General features: G+C 38.2%; 1 protein-coding gene across 3 annotated transcripts in view; it reads left to right on the top strand.

Moving 5' to 3' along the window:
- LOC136568635 (transducin-like enhancer protein 4) overlaps positions 1 to 25,625 on the top strand; it is a 97,818-nt gene that overhangs the window by 9,105 nt on the left and 63,088 nt on the right. For all 3 annotated transcript variants that reach the window (XM_066568729.1, XM_066568728.1, XM_066568727.1), the window contains exon 5: positions 21,844 to 21,906. In XM_066568729.1, coding sequence (XP_066424826.1) covers positions 21,844 to 21,906 — 63 coding nt within the window. The remainder of the gene's footprint in view (positions 1 to 21,843; positions 21,907 to 25,625) is intronic.

Genomic DNA, 25,625 nt, shown 5'->3' with positions numbered 1-25,625 from the left:
AGTTTGTTGTTGCTACTACTCCATGAGTTACTGTTGAAATAACCTTTCCCCTTGCAACTGCAGAATAGCGTGCATGACGACAAGAACTTCCATGTCATCCAGTTTTTGCTGTTCATCAGCAAAGGAAAGTGTCGTTTTCTCCCACTTGTTTAAGCAAATTCAGACAGATGCTTAAGACACAGGAAGTAGCACAAAACATGCTGAGCAAATGTTTAAATTAAGACATATGCTCTGTTTTTACTGGCAAAAGGCTGTGCTCTACAGTGCTTAAACATAAAAGCATTTTTCTATCTTTGAAAGATACTAATTGCTATGATGCTGCCTCACTGACTGTATTAGTTTATGGGCTGACTTGCAATTACAGAGGAGGCCAGTGGTGCCCCTGTGGTTATGGTCACCTAACACTTTCCCTTATAAGAAATACTTGCATTTTAATTTTTTTTTTAATGAAAGGAACCTGCTGTTCCTTTCATTAAAAAAAAGGGAGAGTGTTCCAGCGAGAACCCCCAGTTCCTTTGGGGCAGTGGCAGAGGAGAGAGAAGGCAGAGGGAAGAAGAAAGGTGATGTGTACCTTTGCAGTGAGAAGCTCCCCTCCTGCCTGGCACCACCACTCTTTGGGTTGTCCAGTGTGGCTGGAAATATGACACATAAGGCTCAAGGCTCACATAAGGCATAAGGCTCCTTCGGAACAATCGGGACTTACTGTCCACCAAGCGAGAGAAGATGCATCACCATTTTGCACCATTTTGTGTGGTGAGATTTGCTGTCCTTCTAGGGGCAAAAAGAAGTGCTAAGGTCATTCAGCACAGGAAAAAAACATTAATTAGCAGATAGGTTTCAGAGAGAAGTATTGCTTTCCTGGGATGCCCAGGCTTTACAGCATTTGTGTAAACTTGATCCTGCCCTATTGTGTATGTGCATTGTGGTGCAGGTTTTAGTTATACACTTGCTGATCTCATTACCAGTTTTCCTAGAGGAGCTCTTTCATTGCACAAAACAGACATTAGGAAAGTAGAATTAAGACTGCAGAGCTGATTGTAAAGCTGGTTTAAAAGTGTTTGGCTGCTTGTCTCAGTTAAGGAAATAACTTCAAACATAAGGATTCAGGCATGTGAAATAATTGCCATTGTAAGCTCCTTAAGATTCTGATTTTGATTTATGTTACAAAATGTGAAGGGGCTGCTTACACCAGTCAATCACATTGAATACCATAGATGGTGAATTAAAACTGGTGAAAAAATTTTAGCATCGACGCTCTCAGACATAGAGAATTCAGAATTGTCAATTTGGTCTTACTTTTTATTTATTTCTTTTATGGATAATTGTAGTGTACTGTTTATGAATGTAATAGAGAATTTGGCTTATCAAAATTGTGGGTCTGTTTGTGTACAGTGCAATTAAAATTGTTAAAAAAGTTACTTTTGTGGTCTGCAGACTGTGTACATCTGTCACTGACTTTTCAGAAAACCTGTTCAGCTGCAAGGTTCAGTGGGAGCAGAACAAAGATGATAATGTGAAACGCGGGCTATATAAACTGATGCTTGCATTAGCTAGCAGGTGACAAAAGTGTATTTGGAACCCAAGCCGATCTACAGAAAAGAAATGCTGTTCTGTGTCAGAATTGAATGTTCAAGTTAAAAATAAATCTTTGTTTTAAAATGCAAAAATATGAATTGGTTTTAATACCTATTTGTCTTTCTTTTTATCTGTATTCTTACAAGTTTTGTCTTGCTTCCAAGTAATAGTTTTACAGTTCCAGTGGTATCTAGTGGAAGATGTCTCTGCCTATGTCAGGGGGAGTGGAACTAGATGAACTTTAAGATCTCTTCCAGCCCACGCTATTCTGTGATTCTACTTCAAGTACATCTCTGAATTTTTCCCCTGATAACTGTTTGTCTTAGTGGTGGCACAACCTCTGTAGTTCAGTGTAGCAGAAATGGTTTTGGGCATAATGTCAAAAGCAGGTGTCCATATTCCTTTTGTTTAAAAAATAGTTTTTAAATATAACTGAAATATGTAACAAATAATAAATAGAACTCTAATAGTGATTTCTTGCCTGTATGGATAGGATTTTGACATAAAAATTGTTTTCCTTAGCCTTGGACAGGTGCATAACGCTCTGGTATTGAACACTGTGGTGTTATGGCTAAGAAACTTAACTATGCAAATGTATGGCAAGTCAAAGTTATAGTCCCCATACTAAACTTGAATTGGTCTCTTTATGGTTATGTAGTTGTATGGTATGCTGTATTGACAACTCCAAATGTTAAATCATGACAGTTACTGGAATATCATGAGATTGGCTGAAGATTAATAATGAGATAAACATAGTAAGTTTAGAGTTCATTTTACTTCCATTCTCCTTTTAAGCTGCCAAACTGTTCATGTCTCATGCTTCTTAGATTTCTCACTTCTTTCTTCCATAGTTGGTTTGTTTTGCAAGTAAGGAGGAAAACATAACAAGATTCAGGATAAAGCCAATGGAGCTGAGTATGAGATACAGCTGACAATTTTTTGTTGTAATTTCCTGCTCTCAGAAAATGTGTGAGGTGTACTCTTCTAAAGAAAAATAGTACCAAACTGAAATATAGAAAGAATCTTTCTGGAACTTCTTGTTAAGTTTTTGTGTCATAAGGTGGCAGAGATAGGGTGGTGACAGTTCTTCATGTGTTAGAAGGAAGTGGAGAACATAGTTTTGAGTGGTGATCTTCTAAGTTGGCCTCTCTTTTGGTCTATTTAAATAGCTTCTCTGCAGAATCACACACAGACAGAGGTTTTTGACATTTGCTGCATGAGATTCTAATTCTTCAAAGAAGAAAAACTTTTCACTGTTAGTTTGGGATGTGAAACATTTGGCAGTAAGAACATGTGCTTTTCTTTTTTCTTGTGTTTGCTTAAAAAACCTTGGCAGAACACCTCACAGTTGAGCAGAAGTAAAAGTTTGTGCCCTTCATGTTAAAAAGTATCTGCATAACACTAGACCCTGCTGCTAGATTTTGTTTGGTATTATATTACTTAAGTGTGTGCATGTTCTGTATGATTACATTAGATACCTTTTAATTTTTAAAAATGCTGCTCTGTATCTGAAGTATAGGAAACCTCTTTTGTGTTACTCTGTCTGCTTATGGATGTGGCTTGGCTGTTTAAAGACTTCAGAACCCCCTCTGACCCCGTTCATGCTTATCCCAGAAATAAGTGATTGCCCTAGGAAGGAGTAGCACCACAGAGAGGGCAGGACAGAGCTGTTGCTGAGACATCACCTGTGTTTCAATTACAGGTGTAGCCCATGGTGCACATACACTACAGCAAAAGGGTGCTTTGGAGAGCAAAGGGGATCTTAGCCCCTTGTCTTTTCTGACTTTGAACCCTTAACCAACAGGTCAGAACAAGGCCAATACATGCTTCTCTGCAAATACTTAATAAAATATTGTGGTATGTATTAGCAGTGACAGTAAATGCTTTTGAAATTCAACATTGACCATTTTAATACCAGGAACAACAGCAAAAAGGTATAGCTTGGGTCTTTTGTGTCCTCAAGGCAATTGGTTTCCTCAGAACTCAGGAGTGCCCATGGGGTTACAGCAACAAACTCAGTTGTGGATGAGGGAGGAGCAGGTAACCTGCTGAACTGGCACAGTGGTGAGATCCTTGTAGAGGGTGGTAGAACGCTTGCTTGATGGTGCATAGACCTCAGACCTGGCAAAGTTAGGGTTACAGGATGTTACTGACAGTTGCTCCATGGCTGAAGTTATCATTTACCATATTAACTTGACAGTATTATTTAAAATTATTCACAAGGCAAACTTGAGTGAGCTTTTAGCTGGGGGTTAAGGAAGAGAAAGAAAAAGTGTAATCAAAATGCTTTCTCAAGTCTCTTTGCTTCTTGGCAGGAGAGGTGGATCTTCATTTTTGCACATTTCTTATAATGAGATAGACAGTGGGAGTTCTAGATTAAAATATTTGGATATCTGATTAATCTCTCTCAGTAACTTATATGTGATGGTAAAACAATTTCTCCTATATATCATGCAATTCAAATGTTACTTTTAAAAACCAGGGAAAATAGAGAAATCTTTGAGCAAAGTTTTTATCTTGGATAGCCACTTTTCTCCTTTTCTACCCTTTTACGGGGGTGAATAAGAAGTTCTCAGCCATGCTTCATATCTGAAATGATTCTCAACTTCTTTTTGATGACACGGAGCTGTTTTCCAATTACACTTTCCTATTCATAAGTGCAAGGGAGACAAAATAACTAGTGCTGTATTTTCACCTGTCTGCCTTGAGAGGTCCTGTGTTGGGTTTGAAGTGGATTAGCCACTATCATGCCACTTGACAGCCAAGAAGCCAGTGGCTACATGGACTCCATGTGGGTGTTTGAGACCAGCAGCTGAGCCAAACTGTGTCGTGGTTTTGGTTCAGAGGGATGTGAGTCTCCACTGTGTTTTTATGCTGGCTGCAGGAGGAAAAAGTTCAGTACTCGTCCTTCATGAAGTACTGTGGATCTGCAGAGAAAAGTCAGTGTTGCTGTTTGTTCTAGTTTGTGCTCTAGATACCTGCTGAAGCTTATCCAGGGGCTTGCTTGCCTCAGATCCAGGGAAGAGGCCATTTTTAATTCAAGGCATGTAACAAATTACTGGCTGGGGTTTCTCCAACTGCGAGTTTGTGAGCTCTGCATCCCTTTGCAACAGTCTTGTGACATTTCTGTCTCTCTACTGGATGGTAGTGATATGTACGTGATGGGGCATGATCTAAGATTTAGTTACTTAACATCCATTATTAGATGAGAGATTCTAGAGAATCACTGAATATTGAATGAAGATGTTTGCTGTGGAAGGAAGAGGACTCCTTGCAAACCCATGTTCACTGCGTAACTAGGTCCAGTAGTACCTTAACTGTTTTGGAGTCTCCTTTGTCCTTATGCTCCAGAGGTTACCAGGAGATATAACACCACAGATACTTGAGCTGTCCTCCTGTCTGCTATTCTGTTAATTGTATTTGGAGGTCGAAGTTGGAAATAGCAGAGTCAGGTCTTTGTGATAACATTTGGAGAAGGAAAGAAAAGAGCATAAGACCAAACCAGGCCACAACACTTACACTTTTCCATTTAATGGAGAAGGCAAAGAAAAGGGAATGTTTGGAGGAAGCTGTTTAATTGGTTTTCTTCTCACATCTCCTACTTCCCTGCAGTGCCATTCATTCTGCTTGAGAACCATCCACTTTCTTAGTGCCCTCTTTGAAAGATGGCACTGTGCTGATGTGTAAAAGAGAGTCAGCTACAACACCACTAATGTTGGGTTTCTGTAATTTTGTAGAGTATGTGACTAGATACAAAGTAGGTGCCTCTTGAAATACACATCCACAGTCTTGAATAACACAAGGTTTGAAAAACTTTGGGCATAAAACACTCCCTGTATACTTGTCTCAGTGTGATAACAAAGGAAAGATTGTCTATTCTTATACTCAATTTGACCAGTAGATTTTTCTGTCCTGGTTGTAGAAGGCTGTTGCAGTCTGAACATGTTGCTTATTTACAGTTTTTATCAATACTTCCTAATTTCTGCTGGAAAGGTGTATGTTTTCTTTCTGTCTCTTCTTAAACAATATCTAAAACAACAGCAAAATCAAGCATTGATGAGGCTTTCCTGCTTATTTGCTGTATTAAATATCCTTGGCAACTTCGTCCAAATGTCAAGGGACTTTTTATGTCAGAGTTATTTTTTATGTATTTATTCTTGAAAAGCAAATTGTGTATAAGCTCTTGGTTTAATTAATTCAAAAGTGATACCCTGCTTCCTTTGCACCTCCCTGCTTTAAGTCTTTTCTAGAGGTGGAAAACAAAGCTAATAATGTGTCTTGAATGTGAAGAACATAAATAGAATATTTTCCATTGGTATCTACAAGGCAGTTAGTTTTCTTACCCCCACAAAGTTCCCTGGTTTATCTCTATAGACTAGTGACACCAAAAATGCCTCCTGTTTCAGTTGTTGGCAGCGTAAGAAAAAGTCTTACAACTGTGTGCCTGTGACATCCTAGGAATTTCTGGGGCATGGTTTCTTTCTGACATTTTTTCTAAAACCACCATCTACCAAGGATGAAAATTGTTCTTGTTCTTAGGTTTGATCACATATTTAGAGATGCAAGGAGGAACAACACCACAAGACGGTGCAAGAAGAGGGCCCCCCCGAGCATACATGTGGTTGCTTTTTTCTTTCTGAGGTTGTAGGTTTCTGTTTGAGGATGTAGGTTTCTGTTTGAGGATGAGCATGTATACAAGATGCTTCTAAAACTAATATTAGCAGCCTTGCTATTATACACCTAAAGAGCCTTTGTCCATGGAAAGACACGAGACTTTTCTTTGCAGATACAAATTTCTAGCTTCTTTGCATTTGCAACATTTTTTTCAAATATTCTTTCAGTCAAATGGGCATAGAGGCCTTATGAATGTAGGAATTATCTTTTGTCCTTTGTTTAGTTGCTGTTAGCTCTATTTTTGTGCTTGGAACTCAGGTGTATATTTTGTCTGAAGCCTTGATTTTTAACATCTCTTTGTGTAGGTGAAAGAATCCTGGGGTAATCTTAGTTTACACATTTTGAAAGCAAAATGCAGCTGTAAGTATGCACTGCATTAAGGGTCAAGAGGGTTTTTTTCAAGCCTGTGACAGACCTGGAGGGCCTGAAAATCTGTAGACAGAGGAAATGCCCCTCTGTATTAATGTAAAGCAAGGCAGAAAGGCTCTCAGCTGGATGAGATGCATCTGCCAGGATCTGGGGCTTGGAGGGAAACTGGTGCAAGTTTCTAGACTATGCTGTCAAAGGATTCCCGTGAGACCTTGGATAAGCTACTTTGACTGCTCTCTGTGGCAAGATGGGAGCAATGATGTGGGCACTTTTGCACCACTGGGCTGCAGGACGAGAGCAGACAAGTGCTTGATGTCTGTGGTGTAAGTGACTCAGCATGGTACCAAAGAAATCTAGCACACATGGAGGGTACTTCATAGGGGAATGTTGATATTGCAGGAGTGGCTCAAATCTCTCATTGCCTGAAGTCACCAAAGTTGGTGCTGTTGGGACACATTGCCTTGGCTTAGTAGTTTCAGAATCACTTTTCAAAGAGTGGTGCCTAATGTTTATATCAAAGTAGAAGCATAGTATGAATTTTTCTTAAACAAGCTGCAGAAGGCAGGACTCTTGATTCATCTCAGTTCAGCTGTTTTTTTTTTTTTTTCGTCTACAGAAGAAACCCATGTTTCTTCTGTCCCAGGAAAATGACTGATATACCCAGCAGAAAACACTCTGGTTTCTGTGAGATTCTTAATGGTCCACTAAAGCTGAAAGAGGAGAGGTGCAGTTTGTGCTATCCCCCCTGGAAAGACTCTGGTCAGCTGGATGATTTGTACTGGGTTACAGTCCCTGCCCAAAACCTATTTACATGGTTTACCCTCTGGTGTTTTTTCATGTACCTTGGTTCTAAGCAGGGACTGGAAAAGAGACTTTCCTTCTCCAAGGGAAGAATTGGGCATATTTCCACTTTTCACAGAAACCTATTAGACAGGGAAAGAGAACTAAAGAAAGAATATAAGTAATGTGTAAATTGGTCCAACTAAGCTCTTTAACCACTATGCTATTACACAGAAGTCTGTCTGATCTCCACTCCTTTTTTTTATGTGTTGCTGCTGTATTTTATGTCTGAATAAAATGCTAGCAAAGATTCTCAGCTGTCTGGGGAACATGGCTGGAGAAGGACTGAGTTGCAGGGACCAGGTTTTTGCAGGGCTGAGTTGTGAGCTGTGTGACAAAGAACTCGATAATTTTTAAGCCAAAGATTCAGCAGGGTAGCTTCAGTACTGAAGATGGAAACTCGTGGTGACTTCATCACTATGTCGTTCCTGAGTGGGGAGACTAGGGGCTGAAGACTGTAGTTTGGGATTTTTCTGGTAATATGCTCTGTTTTTTTTAGGATGCAAAGCTACATTTACATAGCTGTAAGTAAGGGTAGAAGCCCCCATGTGCTTAGGTATTCTAGAAAATCCTCTTGAGTATCTGTCTCTTGCTAACATTCTGCAGAATTACATGTCTTGTCTGTTAAGACATTTTTAAAAATCCCATTACATGTCTTCTGGAGACTTCACCTGTGACTTTCACTGCTTCAGATCTCTGTCTGGGAAGTGGAAGTAATATTGTTCTCTGAAGCATTGCCCTTAGCACAAGGGATTGTTTGGAGAGCAGAGTGTTAAGAAACAGGAGGTCGGATGCTATTACATGGGAGTCACTTAGAAGTGGCTGTGTTTATCCAGTAGGGTGGTATGCTTGGGGCAGAGTGCTCTTTCCCAAACAGTTTTGTCCTCCTTTTGTTTCCCATGTGAATTCTGCTATCTTCTGTTCCAGCTGCAATTAATAGGTTCGAGTAATGTACCTTTCAGTGGCAGTGCAGTCAGTGCTTTGGTTTGTATTGAGGAAGTTTGCCTGTGGTAGTCCATCTTCTCAGCCTCTGTTCTACATTTGGACAATGGGGTAATACTGCTTTTTTTACTAGGGTGGGATTTTTTGGGGAAAACCAAAATTTCTTACCTTGTGGTAGTATTCATGCGACCTGTGTGCATGTGCAACCTTTACAATGCATGTGTAGGTATGCATGAGTGGTTGCAGCACCGTGGGATTTTGGTTCTCTGGTACAAGCAATTACATTGTAATGTTAGGGATAATAGGGAGTTTGATACACTTTTCTGTGCTGGCTGGTTCTATGTGGAACTATGCAGAATTAGTCTGAGGCATCAGACTTTGAATCAGAATTGAGATCTTGGTGTAGCTCTCAAATAGATAGTTTCCCAATCTCATTTTAAGCATGATTGTATTTTTACCTGCCCACTACATAATGAATTCCTCAAGGCTCTTTCTTGATTTATTTATTGCAGAGGTTGAAGGAAGGAAGGTGATGACAATGAGAGATATCAAAAGATTAGGAAAAACCAGCTTCATATTCAGTAGAGAGGATCACAGCTTTGACTGAATCATCACTCCTCACTATAAAATACCCTACACAAGAGAAGCTGTAAATGTAATTTGAGCATAAATGCAAGTTGAACTTCTGAAAAGAAGTACTAGTCTAAGGACTCTCTTCAATACAATATAAAAGAAAGATTTGATATCTGGTTCTCTCTGCAACACTGCTCTGCTTTTCCACTTTGGTGGAGCAGTGGAATTTAGGTGGTAAAGCAGGTCACTTTCTGTATTCGAGCATCAGTTTGCTTCTACGTGTTGTGGTTACCCTCCCTCAGAAGGGAGTCAACTTTGGATGCAGAGCAGCTATGAATTTAATAAAACTATAAAATCTCTCAGTGTACAGTCTAGGTTAGTCAGTGGAGCTGGAGATTTACAACCATAACACAGGTTCTGCAATGGATATTGAAAGTGATTCTTTAGTATCAGTCTAAAGTATTGCTTTAGACTGCAGAAAAATGGCATCTATTTTGAATACTTTGTTTACAGGTACAGAGTTAAAGTGGTGTTTGGTGCATGTGGGTGGTATTTAAGAGTGTGACTGAAGTACACGCGGGTGTGCTTAAACAGACTTGCTCAGGTCCTAATAACTGAGGAGTTGGCAAGTTTTGACTGTGCTGAGTATTTATCCAGCTCCTTGGGTTATTCTGTAGCTAGTTTAAAGCAACTTCAGTTTTGTGTTGAGGAGCAGAAGTTATACTTGTGATGGTAGAAGTAATTGTATACCTTGTTGATGACATAAAAAATACATGTTTTCTCACTTCTCTTTCCCATGCTTTCACACACACTTGCTGTGTTACAGTAGTGAAAATGGACTTATTTCAATATATAAATCAGTAATTTTAAATGGATTTCACTTTATATTGAAGTATACTATTTTCCAACTTATTCTCACACCTTCACTGAAGCTCACACAAAGGAAGCACAGTCTGAGCTATCTGCTTGTCATCAAACCTATTTTTCATCCTACTCCTCCCAGCATTTTCTGCTTCTTTTGTGAAAAACAGATAATGATTTTACACAAGCAGGTTTGCAAACCATCGGTAGGTAGTTCAGTAATTTTAAGTTTCCTTTCTTGTATATTTCTGGCAAATTTCTAATGCAAACAGAATAGCACAACTAAGTCTCTAATTGTCATGGGAAGCTGCTATTACAAAAGGAATAATTATCATAGTTTGTGCAAAACAGATTTTCATAAACCAGAATATATCCAACCTCTATGTATTTTTGTGCGTAAAATGTTAGGATTTGAATGAGTATTTTTCATGTAAATGCTCTCCTGAAACCTTTTTGATTAAAAGAGTGGCAAGATTACAGACCTAGCAAGCTAAATGTGAAATTAACAAGTCCAGAGACTGCATTTTGGTAAACCATAGAATTATTCCATGTCAAAAAGCAAGAAATCCATTAAATCCACAACAGACAGGGCATGCAAATGTGGTTTTGCTGTCTCTCATTCTGTCTGCTATGACTGAAAAAAAATACATTGTTTTGTGAGTGTGGGTTTTTCTTAACACTTTCGACCACAGTATTTAATTTCTTCATTTGACCAGTACTGACTTGGTATGTCTGTCACTGATTTGCACTAGCTTATATTTATTTATTGTTTTGAATTCACTGTGAAGTTGGATATTGGTGACCTGATTTACCAGATATCTAACAGGTGCTCTAAAGGCTAGTTGAAACTTCAGGCTAAGGCAGTCATGATACTAACCTGAGAGGTGAAAAGATTAGGATATGATTGATAGCAATGTTGACTTGGTGGCAGCGTAGTGTAGGAGGTGAACTGGGTGTTTTATCTTGCCCAGAGAATTACTGGTATCTCTAATAAAATGAGCAGCTTGACAGAAATGCTGTTGCATGGTCCCTTAACTGTGCTTTTGTTTTCTGACTCAAAGGAGTGCTCAGAAAAAGTCTCACATTGGAGATTTTGTCTGTCGAGGGCTGAAGTCTTCTGTGCACTTTGAGGGCAGAAGACGCCAGTGGTAATGTGAGGGGTGATCCTGCATTTGGGTCAACCCTGTGGTAGACTAGTCCTGGGATGGTGTGTATATTTGAAAAAAAGTAATTGTTTCATTTGGAAGTGGGCTCTGCTTCCGTGTGGATAAATTCATTGCTTATCACATGCCCACAAAAATGTTACCAATAGAAGGATGGTGCAAGAAGGAGTAACTGGATTAAGGGCTACTTCTATGGATTAAGGCATCTTCTCTGCCTAGGTGCATCATAGCTGGTGAGTGTGTAATCCATGTTTCTGGCCCAGACGTATTTATAGTAGAGGATCATGGATGTGAAACTGGTACAACTTTGTGAAGGAATATTCTTCTGACTGATGCCTCTATTAATATTAACATGTTTAAGGAGAACTGCTTTAATCACATGATTAATCTGTTTAGGGAGTTATTTGCCCCTATATTTCATGTGTTTACCATGTTCTAGATGCTCTTGTTAGAGTTTATAGGTGTAGTATCATGACAAGCGCATTTAACATATGTCTTGAGTATTTGTCTGGAATTACTGCAGTTCATAGTAGCTCTCCACAAAGGGTGATCCTACGGAAGTTACACACTGGAAAACGTTTAATGAAGTCTGCATTTCCTAACCAGATAGTTCTTCTTGATCTATTCCTCCTCTGTTCTGCTTTTTATGGCATTGCCTTAAACTTTGCTTTTCTACAAAAAGTTATTTTATGTTGAAACCCATTTTAGATGAAGAGTGTGTGAAAACTTCAATAATGCTGACGTAATTTAAAGATAAATGCCATTATGTGTTGCTTGACTCAGATTCTGTCTGTTCTGGTAGGAGTTTTACTGGGGAAATGCCATTCAAATGAATTGAACACCAAGATGTACTTAGTGTATCCAGCTGTCTTGGACAAGCGAATTTTTGTGAACATATTAAGCATGCATGTCTTACAAATGTCTTAGCATTTGCTTTGCAAATATGTCTTCTTAGGAAGGCTGAAAAGAGAATTGTAAACAACCTGATTATTTTAGAGGTATTTCCCTAGTGAAACTACCATTTGTTAGGTATTCACATGTTAAAGGCTTAAAAGACTTATTCTTTCATTGTCCTTCACTTAGGAGGAAAAATAGCAAGAAATCCTAATTGCAGAAATGCTGAAATTGGAATAGTTATTTTCGGGGGAGGTAGTTATGATGAATGATGATTGAAATTATGAGCAATGACAATTCATATCAGTATTTTCTTCTTGATAGAAGAAAATATGTGGAACTATGGCCTTTTTGGAACTATGGTCTTTTTTTTTGTTGTTCCTCTTCAGAAAGCAGTATTCTGCTGTATCAGGAATCCCTTCCTGTTGAGCTGGTTTCAGCAAGTCTTTTACTTTTAAAGTGCAAGTAGCAATCAGTATCATCTGAGAGTGAGATGATACTGAAATGTGTCAAGTGTGGAATATCCAGCCTTTACTTGTTGGCTATTCTGCTCAGCTTCCCCAACTCCATGGCACCATCCCTTGTAACCTTAGGGCTACATGCTCCAGAGAAAGGGAATTGGGATCCTCACTGGCTGTGTCATCCATGGTGTAAGCTTCTACTAACAAGCTGCTGTGACCTACAGGGTACTGGAAGTTTTTAGGTGGTGCTTCTGTAGGTCTGTGTCATTGCCATCTCAAGCATGAGGAAATCATGAGCCAATGCCTGAAGCTGAAACTTCCATTTAAATTTGGAGTAAAAGAAAATGTGTCCTACATATACATTCATAGTATTTTAGTAAACTTCCACTTGTAGTATGTTGATTTTACAAACAAAAAACTCTTTAGATCAGAAAGGGAGATAGGTGTCAAGATATATTCTGCTTCCCAGATGTACACTATTCCAGCAACTGGGATTTGATAGAGTATGAATCATTTATTTATCTTGAGAAAGAATTAGCAGGTATCATACTTCAGTTGGTTTAAAATATGAGAGACTAACACCTTATTTGAGTTTCTGTCTTTATAAGGATTCCAAATCAAAACTTGAAAATACTGTTGCCACAGAATCCACTGCACTGATTTTTGATCTCTTTAAGAGATATTAAAATTGTGCTGTTCTGTATTGGCTTAAAAGGGGCAATATTTTTGTCTATTGTTTCAAATACTAAAATCTATTGTGTTAATCTGAAGAAATTGCATCTGAGTATTGCTCATTTTCATGGTAATGGCTATGAGTTAAAATTTTGTTTCCTTTAAATAAAAACCTTCTGTCTTTTCGTTTTTGAGCTAATTGACTGCTGTTTGTGATGTATTGAGAAATTGCTGGGTAAGAAGAAGAAATGAATAATTGAAGGTAATACACAGCAAAGTTTCTAAACACTCAGAATTCTTGTAAATGGAATTAACAAATCCACCAAATAGATTAGTGTTTATTCTCAGTATTTTCTTTTCTGGAAGCAAACACAATCAAGGTGTGACTATCAATGAATCAGACAAACTATGGACTCCACCTTTCCTAACCTGCAGGGCTGAGGCCGGCAAAGGAAACCAAAGGTGGAAGAGAAATAGTCTTGTTCCTGATGTCGAAGGACTGTTTCCTGACTTTCAGATGAGTTTGGAAGAAAATAAACTTGAGTTCAGCAGTCACATTGTATTTCTTGTTTTTATGGGTGACTTCTGATTGCCGCTTTTATCAGTTTATTGATTGGTTTTATGTAGTTCATTAAAACCTGTAAGACCACAATACTTGCTGGAGAAACTTAATTTTCTTTCCTTGCAGACTGTTGTATGTTGCCACTGGTTACAGTGTTTTCTGCATGTATCAGGACTGTAAAGTATAAGTTTTTTAGGTGTAACTTGATATCTGTCACAGTCTTTGCAGTTCTCAACTCTGGTAGCATGTTAGCTTCTAAGTGATTAACATTTGAACCATGCTGCTCCAGAGTAAGCAGTGTAGCCATGATACAGAGAGTGGATGCAAGATAACAGGTACCTATAGCTACTTATGAGTCTTCCTCTATATGCATTTGCTGACAAAAGTGAATTTCTGACAAGGGTCAGAAGTGGACATTGACGGTTCCATTTTGTAGTGGGGAAAATTATTATTGCAGTGTTTATGGTAACATTATTTTTTAAAAATCAGAACCCTCTTTTGTGAGCACAGTATATGTAAATTTTAAAAGTGTGGTTTCTTTTAGATTAAAATGCTAGATATTTTCATCTTTTCAATGAAATCTTACCCCCTTAATATTTTTTCAGAGCAGTTAAGGCCACCACCTCAAGTTAAACAGACCTACAGAGAACAGGTTTTTGCTCTCTCAATCTTTTCTTGTCTTTGTTTAATTTTTCATGATGTAGCATTAAAACTACTGATCTCGGTATTCCTTTCTGACTAGTTTTCCTGTCACCCGTGTGAAACAAAGTGTAAAAAATCTTGTGATGTAAATAAATACATAGGAGACTTTTCTTCCCCTAACTAAATTAAAACTAGAGTCTAAAACCAATATATGCATATAGCTGCAAGGACAGGCTCAGACTGGCTTGTGCCATTTCCAGCGGGTGCCGAACTGTGGTCAGATTCTTTGGCAGAGAGTATGAGGGCAGAAATTGAGTAATAAAAGATTGTGCATGTGCTATTGTCTTTCAGCAGTTATGTGAAAGATTAAAATAGGAAATTCTGAACTAATTGCAGCTAGGGAACAGATGCAAAATACTGAACTTCGAGCTGAAGCTGCCTTAGTGTGGTACCATAGGTCTGTAAGTTTAAAACTTTTTTCTTTTGTATTTTATTTAACTGTGAAGTCACAGTTTAAAAATTGGTAGAGAATGGTGGAAAGTTCTCATCCTTATGTAATGAAGACATATTTCACAAAAAAAAAGAATTGCTGTGAAATGCTGAGGATTGCTTGTAGGTGAAGGCATAGTACCTTAAAGAGGACTTCAGAGCTCTACTGATGGAAACAGCATTTCCTGTGGCAGTGTCCTTTTACTCATTTCTGTCTGATTTTTCAGCAAGTGTTTCCTGCTGCCTTTGAGGAAGGGAAATTGAAGCCAGTCTTTGTCATTTCAAGTTCCACTTGCAGCCATTTATTGGATGCTCTGCAGGTACATATATCAGGGCAGGACAGGATGCAGCTTCATGGCTGCCTGAGAAACTGAAGAACTTTGGTATTGTCCAGGCTGTGCATTTCTGTTTCCCTGCTTGCTGATATAAGTTGATTTTAACAAAATACCATCAACTTCATCAGGTGACAGGCATGATGCATGTTTATATGTCACCCTAGTTGACTTGCTTTTCATTGTCTTAATCATGAATGATTCAGGATGTATCCTTTCATGCTCAGTTCAGCTCCATGTGATTCTCAAGACATTAAATAAAAGCTGTGTCTTATCAATTCACTTCAGCAGCCCACAGCGCAGTATGTACATTAGAAAATTGGTTTTGAGAAGTCTTCCACTCCAGTTTATTGCTTATGCTGCTGTTTGTAGTATTTTTTGCAAAATAGACAAATAAATTAACTTACAAAACACTGAATTAACTTGCAAAGGGAAAGTTACATCACTTTATGAGCTTTGCTGAGATGTAAAAAAGTTGGTAGGAAAGTGAGGTGGAGAATGGTACTTGTAGTTATTTGGCAGTCTGATGGTGGTGGTTGCTTGTATGTGCATTGCTAATATTGTTTCTCCTAAACATCAGCAATTTGGCTTTGTGAAGAAGATCTTTTTTATTGAGTGTCCTTCTTACGACAGAAAGTAAGAAGTTCTTTTCCCTCCGCTTGCTTTGACTACAAGGGTAGGCTCTTTGTGTCTTGGTTTCCAAACACCATTCCTTTAGGGCTGAAAAGAAAATTTTATATTCAAGGCTTGTAGTATTTCCTCCAGTTCTGTAGAACTGGAGTAAGCATTTCCAGACAAAAGTCTGTGATTAAAACAAAACACATTCTTCTTTATAAATGAAGAGTTAATTTTCTGTAAAATACTAAGATTAGCTTTTTTGCTTGCTTTATTCAGAATCATGGTATGTTTCATACAGTGTAATAATGTTTTTCTGTTCTCACTAATTTGTGAAATGCTTGTTTAGGGTGTGTGCGTGTGTTCTTGGTAAGCACTTAATAAACTAGATTGATCTTTTTGGCAAAGGCTGCATTGTGTAGAACAAATTAAACCTGAAATAACAGTTGTTGCAGATTATTTTTCTGAAAGCGTAATTGCATATATTCTTCTTCCTACTGGCTGCTGAAATGGATTTCCCAATAATGTTTTATTATTCTGGTTTATTTCAACAATACATATATAGTAGTTTTGTTTCCATTCCACTGACAAACCTAGAGGCTCCAGTGGTAATTCTTTACCAGCAATTTTTTATAATTGTAATAACCAGGGAACTTTGTGAAATATAGTGGAAATATTTTCCCAAAGTTTATATGCTATAAATAAGATCCCAATTTTCTTTTTTCCACAGAATCATTTATGTTTTTTTTTTTCCCAGGAAAAAGGGAGTGCAAATAGATATTTTTGAGCAACAAATTTATTCTGAACTCTCTATCTATTAGAACATTTCTGAATACTTTAATAACTGGAGTTTATATGACTCTTGCTTCTTTTTTAATCTCCATCAGTGCTAAGAATTGGGACATATGCTGAAATGCTAATTAAGGCATGTGAACATATTTAACTGAGTGCTTATGCCCTATTTTAGCTTTGTGTGGCAAGGGTAAATTGACTTAAACCATTATGTTGCCATCCTGAAAGGGATTTAGGATTCTAATGGTCCATCACATGGTCCTCTTTTCCTGCAGCTGATAGCTGTGGAGCCATGGTTGTACTCCAAGGACCAGCTTTACTGGGTCACCTCAAGTGGCCTGAGGTATGGTTTCATCTACAGACTTATCTTTGAACATTTTTCAGAATGCTTTATAGGCACTTCTGAACTTAAGGTGTCAGGTTTTTGGGTGTATTTAGGAAATAAAGTACCATTTAACTTTCAGGTTAAAAAGATTTCACTGTCTGAATCAGAAACTTAAGCTTTTGCTCTTGTGTTGAATCCCTGCAACAATGCTGAGGGGACTGTTAACTGATATGGGTCTTCATAACTTTACTGGCATCAGATTCTGGCACAGTGATTTATTATAATCTCTTCATATGCAGAAAAAAGGAAAAAAGTTAACATTGTAGTTAATAAATATTTAATCTTTCTCTTTTTAAAATGATGCCACGTAAATGTCAATGAAAAGAGATCAAAATTTTTAAAGCAGTGTCTTGTAGGTGTCTCCTAATGGATGCAAACAATACAAGCTTGCATTGCATAAGCAAAAAGGCGATTTGAGCACAAGCCTTTCCTTTCTGCCTTTCCTTCATCTTTTCTGGTTCCATGCTGGTGTTTTTTTTATAAAAAACCAAGCATCTTTTGTGTTCAGGGAAAGGAGTAATAGAAGTGTCGCTGTTTGTTAACAGATTTGACAAACTGTGGCAGCAAAAGCTATCTTTTTTATATTTTGGCATGAGCAGTCACCCTTTTATTGGGCCATTAATGCTATTTCAGAGCGTCACGCTGTATCCACAGGCAATAATTTAGCAGTTGTTTATCGGAGCTTTCATAAAGCTTTGAATAGTATTATAACATTCAGTAACACTAACAACAGCATTTCAGAAAACGTGCCAGTTTACATGGGATATCCGTGAATATAGTTGTTTGGGAATGCATGACCCACATAACCTATAAATGTAATTGGAATTTACAGTGCTGGCATAGGCTGATGGATAGCAGATTAGAGCCCTGATTAACCATGTGATTCACAGGCTGGGAATATATTGTCCTAAGAAAGATTCATTAGATGCAATCAGAATTTCAAGTGGTCAGATGAAATTCAAGTATGCTGTTTGCTTTCCTTCCCCCTCATCCCCCCCTTGTGTTTTTCTTTTTAGGTTGCCCTTGTACTCATTTATTTATTTATTTTATTTCCAGAGCTAGAAAATACTACTTTGATGAATCTGTTCCTCACCCTAAAGCTGTCTGTCTGTTATTCATCAGAAAGCAGGTCGCAGTTCAGTGAGCAGAAGAAAAGATTTTAATAGAAGCTGTGCCAAGGGCTGTAATGCATCATTTTAGGGCCCTAATTACATTACAATGACAAATATCAATGGTGACAACAGCAATAACCTACATCCTTTAATGGCTGTGCTGGAAAAGGAGTTTGGGCACCGCGCCATCAGATTAGACTTGGTTTCAAACATAGGCCATTAGAAGTGTGTGTGTCCACAGCATTGCTGGCTGATAACTGAAGCCCAGTGGAAGGGCCTGTAAATAAATGAAGCCTCTCTAAAGCCTGGTCCTATGGGACAAAAGAGGTAAAATTAGATGACTCTGGAAGCAGCCGTGTTTCCGAGGCAATTTTGACTTTCTGTGTAAGGAATTGGATGCCTGGTTTTATGAAATCATACTTTCTCCTTCTCCTGGCAGTTAGACTGATCATGAAAAACCTATTGACCTGATGCCTAAAAGAAAAAAGAAATCCTGAACTGTTGTTCAAATGTAGGGTTGTAAAAATGTGTGTGAGTAGAAATGTGAATTTGTGCTTTACCTTGTGTCGGAGTTTGTACCTTAGGCAAAGAAGAATGAGTTTCCAGGCTTTCTCCAGGGGTACTAGAAATAGGTCTACTGAGATGCTAATCTATGTCATCAGTACCTACACCTTCAAGCTTCAGGGCAGCATCTCAAGAATCCCATCCAACTAGCTTCTGGCAGCTAACTCCTTTCTCCTGTATGTTTTGTGGAAGACAATCAAGCCTGTTGCTGTGGCATTATCTCCTGCAGTTAATTGTCGAAACAGTTGAAGTATTGAGACAGAGTGTACTTTATATTTACCATGTGAAAATGTCTAGTGTGAGACTTTTCTTGGTACAGAGTGTGTACCTTCCTATCATTTGTGCATGTACACAGTGTTTTCCTTTATGCCTTCAGACTGCATGTGGTCTCCAAAGGTAGGCAGTCTGTGTCTCAGTCATGCTGTGTCTCTGCAGTCTGCTGCTGCTCAGCTGGGCTGTTTCCTTGCTGCCTGAGTTTGGAGGATGATAACTGTATACACAACCATAAAAGCAACTGGGGATGCTTTTTGTTAGGGAAAGTGAAGACTGTTTTAATAAAGAAAAAATGCAAACACTTCGGCATAGCAAGGGCTTTTTAGCTTTGTTGTGATTGGCCTAGCAGAGAAATGCTGCTGAGGGATGTTTTGACATCACTTGAACCTGTCTTAGCTATTTTTCTTCTCCACAGGCTAAGCTGGGTGCTGTCTCCATCAGCTCACTTCCCTGCATACAGCATGCAGGGACTCGTTCTGCACTCCAGTGGGATTGATATCAAGAGATTTATTACCGTTGTGTAACTGTACATATTCAGCCACCTGTTTTCAGTTACTTACAGCTTTTTAGAAAACTCTTTTTAGTTGAACATTTCCCAGGTTTGGAATCTGCCAGAGGTGAATTTTTCTGTAAATATATTTCAGCCCACATTGGCCAGAAGAGCAGTAGAAGGGAGACATACATCTGTTGGGGAGAGGGAAGAGAAGTGATCAAAAGAAAAACATAATAACTGAAATAACTTGAAGTATCTGTGGTTGAATACCTTACTTGAGAAGAAATGCCTCAAAGTAAATTGAATACAATTATTTTTGTTGACTAAGCTATATTCTAGCTGAACGGTAATTTACGGGTTTGATGGGGAAGCCAGTGAAGTTTTACAGCCTGTGTTACCCAGGAGGTCAAATAAGACAATTGTAACAGTCCCTTCTGGCCTTAAAATCTATGAATCTATAAGCTTTTTAAAATTAGACGCTGAGCTCCTGCATGGCTCTTCGAGCTGGTTTTGTTCTCGGTTCCTTAGCAGTGCAGTAAAGGTATCTAGCTGATGTAACTGTGGTAGAAAAGGGATTTTCCAACAGCTACCCCTGGGGAGCTGTGCAGGGCAAGGTTATGACAGGCATTTTAAAGATGGGGAGGAGTTGTTTTGCAGCAGAAGAAAGCATGATGTGCCTTTTTTTTGTTTGTTACGAAGGCACATGTGTATGTTAAATGGCAGGTCAGAGTGGCTTCAGCTTACCCCAAGACAGGGGCACTGGGGAATTTTCTCCTCATGTGGAAAAGCCTTGAAGAATTGAATGTGTAGTTTTCTCACTGGCTTTAGGGCACTCAGGAGATTTCTCAAAAAAAAAAATAGCAGTGTGGCTGGAACCCAAAATTTGGAAATTACTAAGAACCACTAAGAACAGGTACTTTACAGCTGTGCCTTTTCTTACAGTCTACATTTCCTTAATCAAATGCTGTTGTTCAAGTAATGCTGTATTGGGTTGTGTAGTCTTTCTGGCTGAAACTTAGGTGCCCACAACTTGTCACTCCCTGTGCTGCTCTGTGTAACAAGCAGTTATAAATCTCCTTGTCAACTAGTGTAGTGAATGCTGTCTATTTAAAAGAATATTTAAGTTTTGCCTTGTGGGATATCTGATATTATAGATGTATTTGAAATTTGTGGATAATTTAAATTTTTGCTGAACAGAACATATTATAAAGTATCTGATAAGATACCTATGCTGCTGAATAAATAGAAAAGATGTAGTAAACAAATACGAAAAAAATCATTAAAATGCGTAAATTTAATGATATGAGGAATTGCATAAACAGTGAAGACCAGTGAGGAGATACAAGGACAGTTTAACATAGAAATTGCTATATGAATAGTATATGGGAATCTAGGTGTATTTCAGAGAAAGGGAGAAGTGTATTCCAAAATAGTATGTATTAAGTAATGTGTATCACGCAGTATGCACAAGGGGGCAGAGTTAGTTTCACATGTGCTCTTACCTCTTGCAAACCATATCTGCTGGTTACATAGCTTTTTAACTGTAATATTCCTTGAACCCAGATTTTTTTATATGAACTTCTGACTTTTTAGTGCTGCTTGTGAGCCTTCCTGATCTACAGATTCTTTTCCAAGTGTTTGCCGTTTAAAAGACAGCATAGCAAAAAGGCTGGAAGGTTTGCTTTTAGAAGAAGGAATGCTAAATTGCATGTTAGTATGTCTTCATCCCATGATTCGTGACTTTGCAAGAGGAAAAGCATTCTCTCCGATTGTAAAATGTGGAACTGATCCTGATTAGAATTTAGTGTAAGAAAATTATGATTTATGGTAGGAAAGTCTGTGTGGCTTTGAATATTCTGTTTCTGGAGCTGTAATTCTTGTATTATTTAAACAGACCTCCTCTGTCTCTATTGAGATTTTTAGATTAAATACAGAGAATTGATCTCTGATATGAAAATAAAACATCGTGTATTATTAATTTGTGGTTACAGTTGCCACATGAAAGTAGCTACTACTAACCAGGAGAATAGATAATGGCAGAAGTGCGTTACAAGGCTGCAGTATTCCTTCCTGAAATATATGGTAGAATGATTATCAGTAAGATTGTATATTGCAATGCTAATGTTCTCATGCTATGCATTGTTACAAGTAAACAGTGTATTTGTTCTCTTTGCTTACAATGGCATTGCTCTTATTTGAAGTGATCCTTCCTTTTGCGTCATAAGAGAGAGTTCAGTTTGATACACAGAATTTTGTTTACAATTTTTTTGTTTCATGTCCTGAAGATTCTGTTCTTTAAATGCCTGTGATTATGTAATCAAAATTAACTACACTTTGTATCAGTTTGAAATAGTGGTTTTAAGGAAAATATTTTAGCCAGAAATTACTAGCTTCCTAAGTACATTTGGATCCCTGTGCAAACACTTTTGTTATTTTGAGAACATCTCTTGGCCAGAGTATGGCCAGAGTTGAGAGAAAACAAATTTCTCTTTAGGGTTCATGGGTGACAGCCGCATTTGGGAATTTATGTAATTGAACTTCTTTTTCTTGTGACTTACAGGCAGAAATTGTCAAGAGGCTGAATGCTATATGTGCGCAAGTCATTCCCTTCCTGTCCCAAGAGGTAGGTACTCATTTGTACTGCTTCTGATCTAAACGATTGCATCATTGTATCTATTACAAATGTGGGACTTTGTGTTGAGACTGTTTCCTTATGGATCTCTTGGCACTTGTAGATGACTTTCCGTTGTGCTGTTATCACTTTATCATCATTATCTTCAAGCCTATTAAAATATCATTTAAATATATTTATGAAATGGCATGTATTGTAATGTCAAAGCAGAATTTTAGTTTAAATACTTTTCTTCAACATACAATGTAGTTTCTCTTGCAGTTATGATTTTGTGGGTCGGAAATCAAAGACAGCTTGTAAAAATGCTAGAAAGGCATAATTTGTGCTCCATCTTTGGCAGTGAACTTTAAAGTTCATCAGAAACTTCTGTTTTGATACATGAATAGTGATGTTCAACACAGCAGGCATAGAAACACAGTTTTTATGCTGGCTTTTTTTTCTCTGTATCCCTGATTACTTCCTCCCTTAAATCCTTTTATGTTTTTGTGTATTTGGGAAATATAAACAGAAAATTGAAACTCACTGTGAGCTAATTTCTCTAACCATTAATTTTCTCCAAATTATGATTTGCTAGTATTATTGTGAGTGCATTGTAGATAATTTAAAAGGTGCTGGGATTTGGGGGAGTAGATGGGAGCTAATGAGGAAACTTCCGAGCAACTGGCGTGTGTGAAGTAAGTAGGAAGTGTGGTTCATGGAATGGAAACCTTTGGTGCATATTGGCCTCCCTTGTCCACCCCTCTAAAGGAAAGGGACTGGACAATGGGATCTGTTGGTGCAGGTTTGTGTGCATCAATTTAGCACACAGTTTCATTTTAATACAATATGTAGTTGCAAAGACAGAATTGGAAGGTGTATTTTTTTTGTATAGTATCTGTAAAACGTCATGCCTGAGAACACGATGTGACTTCCTCCTGGCTTTTCAGTTGTTACATAAAATGCCAGTGCTTTTTGAGGGAGCTGCTCAGCTGGCTGCAAATGAGACGTTGTGTGCTCCATGTTGCTGTTCAGCTAATGAGCTTTGTCCATGCCACATGTGTGTCTATCTGTGTATATTTGAAACAAGAACTCTGCCATCAACTTGAACCTGACAGTGTTTGTGAGTGCCACTGTACTCTCTGCTTATGAAGATGGATTTGTGGAAACTAAATAATGTGTAATGTTCTTGCTCCATTGCTGGAGGACCAGAATTCAAATCCTTCACAGATCTAAAACATATAGCTGTTTTGTATTTTGACTGCTTCAGAGTCTCTATAGGGTGCAGTTACATGGTTTTATTTGCTGTTCGGAGGTAGCATACTGTATACAGACAGCAGGGAAGGATTGAGAGGGGAAGCATAAAAAAAGCTTTACACGTGTCTTGACAGCGCCACTGCCAGTGACTTTTTTGTAATGGGTTTAGGAAAATCTTAATGATTTTTTGACCTCTTCAAGTAAGAATACATATTTAAATCAGTATATATTGGCATACATTTGACTGATGTGTCAAAAGGGAACTGAGCCTCAGGTCTGAGTTTGCTAATAGTCTTGCTTTCTCTCTAATTTGTATCCTTAAAAAGTTAATGTCTTAATGGAAGTCTCTTTATTTCATCATCCAGATTAATAGAGAATTGAATTGCAGCATGCTTTTGCTGTTTATGCATTTTACATGCAGTCTAATTGTGGAATAGTGGCTGAAAAATGTGATCAGGCTTCTTTATATTGTGCCTGAGGGAAAAATGAACAAAATACAGTGGTTGCATGCACTGATGGCAACATTATTGCCTCATAATAGCACCAGGTTAACTTGTCTTATTGCTTGTTAACTTTCTAAGGAATCAATGGCTTGTGATAACTCACTTAGAAGTAAGAAATTGTGGGCAAAATCACATAGAGTTCTTGTGAAAAGGATGCATATATAATACATCACCCTACTGTGTACTATTGTCTGCTTTGTTTCTGGGGGCAGTCCAGTAAAGTATTCAGTAAATTCTCCAGGCCTCAGTCAGTTTTATTGTGCTGTACATCATCTAAGCATATATTTAAAACAAAGTTTCTAACCTGCCTAAACACAGAGTCAACTGATACCTTGTTTTTACATTTATTCCAGTTTAGGCAGACTGTAAAAAACAGCACCAAGAAATACAAGCTTCCCATTTTTGTAGGGGAAAGAGTGATTCTGTGGTCAAAAATGTGATATGGATCTCAGGGGCAATGTGTATTCAATTTCTGCTGTGGTTTTGGGCTTCCTGTGCTGCAACAGTCATTTTCCACCTCTGTGTGATACAGTGAGATACCAGTGTGCTCAAAGTAGTTCCTATTGCATAAAATGAAAGGGGTGCCTGCCTGGGTGTAGGTTGTGGTCATTCAGTTAATTTAGTTTAATCTGCTGCAGTTGGTAGATAGTTCAGTGTTCCCATGCTTGAATGACCTAGCCAGTACAGTGCAATTAATTTTATGTCTATAGCCATAGACAGTGCCTCTGCTAATTGACACTTCTCAACTGAATTTACCAGCTTCAGCAGAGTATGACACTTTCACAACCCTGTGGCTTTCAAGCTGGGGCTAGTTCCTGTCTGCTCAAGGTGGTATTTGTGACTAGTTGCAACCTTTGGCTGTTATTGTGGGCTAAGTGCTGAATGACCTCCAGTGTTGGATAGTGGCATTTCTTCAGTGTGTCTGGAGATACATATCACAGTCACCTTCTTTTGAGTAAATACTGTCTGTGTTTATATTCATGAAACACATGCAAGCTGGCTGATGTACAGCAAATGCTGTAGTTGTGGCAACTTGGAGCTCAGCACTACTTGCAAAAGCTGCTTGAGAAGCAAGTCAATTTACATGCCTCAATGTAAACATTTTGGAAGGCTGAAGGAGGCTGTAATAAACTTTTTTGGGAGGTTCACTTTACTTTCCAACTGCCAGTGAGCTAGCTAATAACTAGTTAGATGGATTGTTTTTTAAGAGGCATCTTCAGTTCCCTGTGCACACTAAGGTCGTCAGATATACCTTCTAGTGTAATAAAATGCAAAGCACTGGCATGCAAACATGTAAACATCAAGAGGAAATTCTGCTTGGAGTCTTCTCTTTTTGAACTTTTTGATATCAGTTGATGGTTTTTCTTTTAAGAGGTTGGTGTGGACCATAATATGCTTGCTCTTCTTTGTCCATACTTCCCTTAGAGGTGTTTCTAAAGTCCAGTAAATTTGAATGAGGAGTATGAGATCCATTATGTAGAAGCAGAGTAGCAGTTCTTAGATACTGATCAAGAGGAAATAGCTTTTGGTCTGAGATGTGAGGTTGAGAAGACAGAATTATTTGCCTCCATCTCAGACTTGCACCAGACTAGAGCTAAACAGTAAATGCAAGGAAACTCTCAGAGATCTGTAATTCTTCTGCCAAGGAATGCATCTCATTAGCAATTTATGCATATATTGCTAATAATGCTCTCACATTTTTCTGAAGTAGTTATTATATCTTGTCTGAGTTATGGTGCCTGGATGCAGTGACCCAACTTGTCCCTTGTAGCTTTTACAGTGTGTGCTGTACTCCATGGTAAATGTGTATTTCCTTTCCAGTTCTCACTAGCATTTTTGGCATGGCCTTGTCTCATTATGCTGTCTCTAGATAGGGTTTCCAAGAAGGGCAGTGCTGCAGTTCTTAAGCAAGACCTGTACTGCCTCTAAACGTATCATAAACAACAAAATAATACAAGTAAGGAATAGCAGAGG

This window comes from Molothrus aeneus, chromosome Z, assembly GCF_037042795.1.
Source record: "Molothrus aeneus isolate 106 chromosome Z, BPBGC_Maene_1.0, whole genome shotgun sequence".
Classification (NCBI taxonomy): domain Eukaryota; kingdom Metazoa; phylum Chordata; class Aves; order Passeriformes; family Icteridae; genus Molothrus; species Molothrus aeneus.
The sequence above is the reverse complement of the archived record's forward strand: the minus strand, read 5'-3'. Positions and strand labels throughout refer to the sequence as shown.